The sequence below is a fragment of the Daldinia childiae genome, assembly GCF_008694065.1.
Source record: "Daldinia childiae strain JS-1345 chromosome Unknown Scaffold2, whole genome shotgun sequence".
NCBI lineage: Eukaryota > Fungi > Ascomycota > Sordariomycetes > Xylariales > Hypoxylaceae > Daldinia > Daldinia childiae.
In genome coordinates, this window is record NW_022984643.1 from 5664907 (window position 1) to 5671453 (window position 6547).

At 48.3% G+C, this 6547-nt stretch overlaps 1 protein-coding gene across 2 annotated transcripts; it reads left to right on the top strand.

Moving 5' to 3' along the window:
* Positions 1-3164: 3164 nt before the first annotated feature.
* GL218_02392 (uncharacterized protein) lies at positions 3165-4501 on the top strand (the record flags this gene model as incomplete). 2 transcript variants are annotated; one of them, XM_033578907.1, is made up of 4 exons in its annotated part: positions 3165-3326; positions 3395-3457; positions 3520-4237; positions 4296-4501. In XM_033578907.1, the coding sequence occupies 4 exons, from the start codon at positions 3165-3167 to the stop codon at positions 4499-4501; spliced, it is 1149 nt and encodes a 382-aa protein (XP_033439468.1). The 2 variants fall into 2 exon arrangements, with proteins under 2 accessions (XP_033439468.1, XP_033439469.1); XM_033578908.1 differs by lacking the exon at positions 4296-4501 and having other exon boundaries at positions 3520-4260.
* Between the last annotated feature and the right edge of the window lie 2046 nt (positions 4502-6547).

Here is a 6547-nt window from a genome sequence, read left to right on the forward strand (position 1 = left end):
ATCGATACCTAGCATGCTACTCAACTCGAAGCGAACGCTACATACTCCCCGGTCAACTCCCACTCCATCCATTCGTCCATATGAAGTGCCTTTTCTCCCTTTGTTTACGGTGTCTAACGGGGGACCAACTTATCTACTAGTATCGAGTACGCCGCCTCGGAGTAGGGGGGCCCACACTCTCATGCACTTCCCCTATCTCTTAAGTTAGGCGATATGAACTGGCGCCGCATATGGAATTCCGTTGTGGACACTGATGGCTTATGCTAAAGTTCCATGTTGAGTATAGCAGGTAATGCTCAGGCGCCCGGTACGGAACCGAGTAAATATCTTGATCCAACAGAAATGTCGGTCTGGACGACCCACTATAGCGCCATGGTGGTGCGAACAAGCCTAGTGGGCTGCCCTCGGGCTCGCGTTGATGACTTAACTATTTCAAAGTGACTCAACTTTCAAATGAATGCACAATTCGGGGGCGAGTACATCGTATGAACCGGACTCGGCGTGACGGTTCATCGGTCTCACGAGCACTACGGCGCACCTACCACGGGCCGTCTCCCAGCAATCACATGCGATATAAGGAAGAGTTCTTAGTACATACCTAAATATACGTATAATCTTAGGAGGCTCTAGAAGAAAAGGGTGTACAACAGGGCGGAATAGACTACGGTAGTGCGGTAGTGCGGTAGTAGTGCCTGGTATGAAGAAAAGAAAAGGGATTTATGCCGCCACCCGTCCTGCAGTTTGACAGGTACGCAGGCATAGCAGAGAGATTTGTGTTCAATCTGAAGCATCTAAAGCATCTGAAGCGAATGATGTCGCAAGGCGACCTAATAGTAAACAGCCTACTTGTCCTTTTTACCTCAGTACATGAACAGGTATTTACCATTCAAGTCATCATGTCACAAGGAATAAACCGAAGCTGGCATTGATTGGCTGATTGGTTCTTAGGCATCCACGACGAAGCAACCGCTACTTTTTTTAGGCTCGGGTGCATTGGGTGCATTGATACCCAACGGCGAGAACAGGCATTTCGAACTTTTTTTTCTCTGCCAGCCTGCTTTTTTTTTTTTTTTTTTTTTTTCTTGTTCACAGTGCCACGTCCTTTGCCCATCGTGGTGTTAAATGCCTAATCGCTTCGTGCGGGATGAGACCACTTCGAAGTGGCGGGGCCCCGTTCTAATGTATCTTGGCCAGTAATGTCAAAGCCGCTCTTGATTACGTTCCGGCCACAAACAACGGTGCCGGCTCAGTTGAGAAACGGTGCTTAATCCCAAAGCAAAAACCCTCTCGTACATAATACCATAATACACATAATAATACAGTACCCTCTTTTCATTTGAGAATGAGGTCAGTCGGTAGGGTGTCAACCGAGCCACAAAGGGATGGAACACAAGACATATGGAACAATCCCTCTTGGTGTGGGTTGGGATTTTATCCAAACCGAAGGAGAGGGGGACGTGTGCGTGTATAATAGGAAGTCTAGAGACCACGCCTCGTGCCCGTGAAAGATTTCTAAGAAAGTTTTTGGTCTTCTTTTGGGAGGATTCTTAGATCTCAACAAGCCGATGAGAGTGAGGAAGTCCTCAAGAAAAAAAAAAGATTTACATGAGCCAAAGCAGCCCAACCCAGAAAAGGCCACCGACAAACAAAATTTTCTCCACCGACGGCTTTATTAAGTAGTCATAATTACTACACTGAAGTCAAATCTTCCTTGTTTAGCTCCTTTCTTCGAAGAGAAATATAATCCAAATCAACCTTCTTCTACGTTCCAGGATTGCAGAATATATTTGTCGGTCAGCGGCTACCTAGACGGGACAAGTCTGCCATTATTTTGTACGGATTGACCGATCACTAATCCGTACCGAGAGTTGCATCGAAAGAAGCGGTGCGGGTGTTTGTTGCCTCCTAGATGCGAGACATACGGGCACCGGCCATCCATCCCTCCCACATCCGGAAATCCTAGCTTAGAAGGTTGGCCTGTCAATCCTCTCCATCCTGTTTATCAGCCACACTTGTTCGGGACTATCCTGGATAGTCTAGAAGTCGATTTGAGATTTTGGATTGGGGACAGTGACTGTTCTTTTCCCATGTTCAAGGCCCCCCCTCTGCTGCAACGAACAGATCATTCCCAGCTTGTTGGACCCGTCGCTGCGCGTCAACTCACTCACCCGCCGGGGGATCGATTCTATCCCTTCCGTTTCCACCAAGTTGCCAGACCGGATGAGTCTCGTTAAACTCATCTACATCTTGAACGCCAAAGGGCTGTAAGCTCACTGCGATACATACTACGTACCTCTCTTACTGTGATACTATTCAATATCGCCTTTATATTACTTATTATTACTTCTTTTTATTTTAATTATCATCTACATCTACACATCTACTCTTACTTTCCCTTATATAAGACATATAAGGCATACGCAGACATAAGGCATCCGTCTCCGCCAACCATCGCCTCCCACGCGCCCCGTTCTGTACAGTGACACCGCTCCACTGTGTCCGCGCAAAACAGATAGCTCATTGGTCTTGTTGCCTGTCCCGGAGAAAGACCATCTTGTCCTCTCAGCTGACAACCAATTCGCTACCCTCCTAATAACTAGCTTATCTCTCTCTCTCCCTCTCTTATTCCTTGAAGTTCTAATAGTTACTGTTACTGTTCCCAATAAGTCGCGAACTGGTTTCTTCCAGTGCTACAGTACATACATATTGTTCCATCGCCAAGTACCGTATTATTCCTACGCGACGCAAATCTTCAAGCTGTTAGCTGTTTGTGACCCTGCAAAGCCCTGTAGGTCACCATCGCCACCCGTTAAGGATTGGTTAAGGATTGGACTGCAAGCCCGCGCCACCATCCCTGTTCAGGCCAAGTTGGTGTCGCCATTGTGCCTTGTCACTTTCCCCTAATAGGCCCCTCCTTTCGCAGTAGGACTTTTTTTTGTGCCGCGGGTCCATATTCAATACCCACCAGCGAAAGCGTCCGCCGCCTTTTCTCCTCCCCACCACCCACTTCTCTTCCTCCTCACCATTCTTCTCGACCGCTTGTTCTTTTACTATTCCTCTACGTTTGTTGTCTTCTACCGTCGACTTATTCTTCCCTTTTTTTTAACCTCTTCTACCTAATATTCGTCGACCGGTAATTCCTCCCAACATCATTTCCGACTACCATGTCTAGAAGACCAGCACCGTCCGGCAGCAATGCCTTACCCCCTCAAAATCGCCAGAATGAGTACTTCGTACCAAGAGATGGTATCGACCGTGAGGTTATCACAGCCGATATCTGTCGCTACCTTGGAAACGACGCTCTCGTTCGGCCCGGCACATACGAGGTAATCATCACTTCGGTCTGATTCTTTTTTTTCCAAACTTCACCATGCTGACATTGGGTGCATCGCAGAATCCTCAAAGCGGTCAGATCATTCAGGGCTACTACATAAACGCCTATCGTAACTTGACGACGGTAAGCACCTCACGCATAGGCGACATCGAGGTTCCAATTTGTTAACAAGAATTCTGCCGTAGGCTATGATCGAAGACCTAAAGGCAGATTCCGCGCGATGGGATCAAGAAAGGCGGCAGCAATCGGCGAGCCGTAATAACGCCGCCGGAGGTACTATTGCCTCGAGAGATTCGAACGGCTCTTATGTCAGACTCTCTAACTCCCCTATAGTCCAGTACCGCAATTCCGACACGCATCAGTCCCGCCAATACTACGGACCGACTGAAGCCGGATTTGCAGCAGGAACCCAGAATCGCGACCCCTATGGTGATGCCACACCTAGATACCCTGGAACCGGTTCCGCAGGTTATACGGGAGCCGCTGGCTCCTATACGGGCCAGCAATATCCTCAGGGTGGGTATAGCACCCAACAAGGATATACTACCCAGGGATCGCAATTCCAGCCCTCGTCTGCAAGTGTGACTTATCCTCCGATGCCTTCACAAGGAGGATTTGGCCAGGCCGGCCAGGAGCCTCCTTTCCAACTGGTTGGAGCGGACTCACGAGTAGCGTCAAACCCGTATAATGATCCGTATGCCGGCTCAAGGGTAGATCCCAGGGATCAACGGACACCCATTACCACGATACCACCTAGTAGGACTACTTACGCAACCTCAGGACCGCCCGTGCCACAAGGCTACCCGGCTCCAACGTCTGGCGGCGGTTATTACCCTTCGAACCCTTCGCCCTCAAACCCGCCCTACCCAGCCGCGCAGCCTCAAGACCCTTTTCTCGGACGCGGTGCGTACACTAGTGGTTTCTGATTTAACCCTCCCTATTCCAGTTTCTGATTGTTTAGCGTCTCCAGCAGGCACGTCCTACAATCCAGCACAACAAGATCCACAGTATGAGTCAACCCCTGCTCCCTCTCGCAACTCAGCCACAGCATCCAGTACACAACTTACTGGCAGTGGATCTTCGTCGCGACATCGTGAAAGGGATAGTGTTGACCGCCATTCCGATTCCAGGCACGCTCACCGGTCTCACCGCCCAGGTCGAAATTAAACCCGCTGGAGTGTGTTCGGCGTGACATACCGTCTTGCCAGTGATGCTTCCATGATTAATTGTTTCATTGCCCGAGATTCCCAGGATTTGGAGTCCAACAAACCGCATCGTGGTCTTTTTTTCCGGATTTTTGCCATGCAAAACAGGATAGACCGGGTTATGAATTTTGCAGACCTTGAAGTGTCTTGCATAGTTGCAAAGTTTGCGACTTATGAAATACCTAATGTGTTGCTACCCGGACCCTCAACTCCCCCCTGAGAGACCCGGATTCCTATCAGCATCTACTACTACTACTACTACTATTATCTACGTTACTACGTTTAAGGGGCGGCTTTTTACTACGATTACAATCCCGCACATGAATACTTCCTAGGGACCCAGAATGGATACGGCGTACTTATGAACGGGGAACTTCGTTGTTAACGATTTGCATATGGGTGGGCCTCAATTGACTTGAAATGACGACGACCATTGTTTCTGTTATGCCTTTGTACGGAGTTGGCTTCTTGCCGCACACATTTTATACCAGGCTCTTGGCCGGCGGGAAAAGAAGTTCTCTTTTATATCTCGGTTAGTATTTCTACTATCTACGGATCGGCTCCTGCCAACTTGCTGTCCGGATCCAGCCGAAGGAGGCTTACTTTATATTTCATACTTTTCCGGGTTTGCGAATTCCCAAATGGCCAAAGTTTTCGCGCATGTTGTTGCATTATGGTGAGATGCGGGATTGATTTTTTACTTTACTAATAGATAGGGTTGAGATCCGGACAGCAAGGTGAGCACTGGACGGATTGTATATATATGTGCCAACCACTCCTGCGAAGGATATCTTCCAAGATTTCAATACTTTTATGCCTGGCATACCTTTATGGACTTTCTCTACCTCGCCGTGCATGTACTACTAACTTGATAGGTTCACTAGGAAAGCATTTGGGCTTATCAACTCCAAGGATCATTCCCAGAGGACACCATAGAGGATACAGACTGGAACACCGGACTGATTGGCCATGGCTTCAACAATGACCATATGGACTGCACTTCCACTGGACACAGCACTATCCGGGTATCTTGGAACTCAGACCAGGACATGGACAATTGGCAAGCCTGCTATGGATCACTAGCCTGAGCAAGGCTACAGTGCAAAACAAAAACAAAAACAAAAAAAAACATCGCTGAAACAAATCAGCTTGACGAAGAGGTAAGATCTCATTCCCTAAGCTATACCACGTGAGGACTACTACCTACCCAAGTCTTGTTCATGGCCTGTGACATGATCTCATCAACCATGACCAATTGAAGGAATGTGTTCTGATATCTGCCACTGGCAATGTATTGGGTAAGTAAGAGACTGCTCGATCCCACTGATCCCCGCAGGCCATGGTCCCAATCCCACAATCCGCTGAGGATTACTGTGGAGAGAAAAGGGAGCGATCATTTCCCGGACAGGACTCCAGCAAAAGCAAACAACTCAAAGCCTGGTGATGACAGTACAGGCCTGGCCGGACCAGTAACTTACCTTTCAGAGGGGGGGGGCAAAGCCTTCAAGGAAGAGAACATCGTTAGATGGTCTATCCGGAGATAGGCATGCATCTCAAGGATTTCTTACAAACCAAGGGAAATATCTATCTATCCTACGGAGCACTGAAAGGATCACAACCCGGACTGGAGCGGAGCTATTCAAACAACAAATACCCGGCTTTTCTTGCGGATTTGTCTTGAGTGCAATTGCGGAAAAAGATAACTAACGGTCGTGCTGTTCGTTCATATCCCAGGAGAGATCTGTGACTTAGGCCACCAATACCATGGATGGACTGCTAAATGCCAAAACCTGGAACAACTATTGGGATGTCGACTTATTCAACTATCGCCAGTCTTTACCCTTACATTCCCGGCGTGTTTTCGGATTTTTTCTCTTCCCGTCTCCGCTCTGTGATGTCGCTATGTGTGTCTCCTACTTCTCTGTTGTGGACCATCCCTGGATTCCTGGACTTGACTACTCTCTGGATGGAAAGGATTGATACTTACCCAAGTAGGGTGGTGGACACA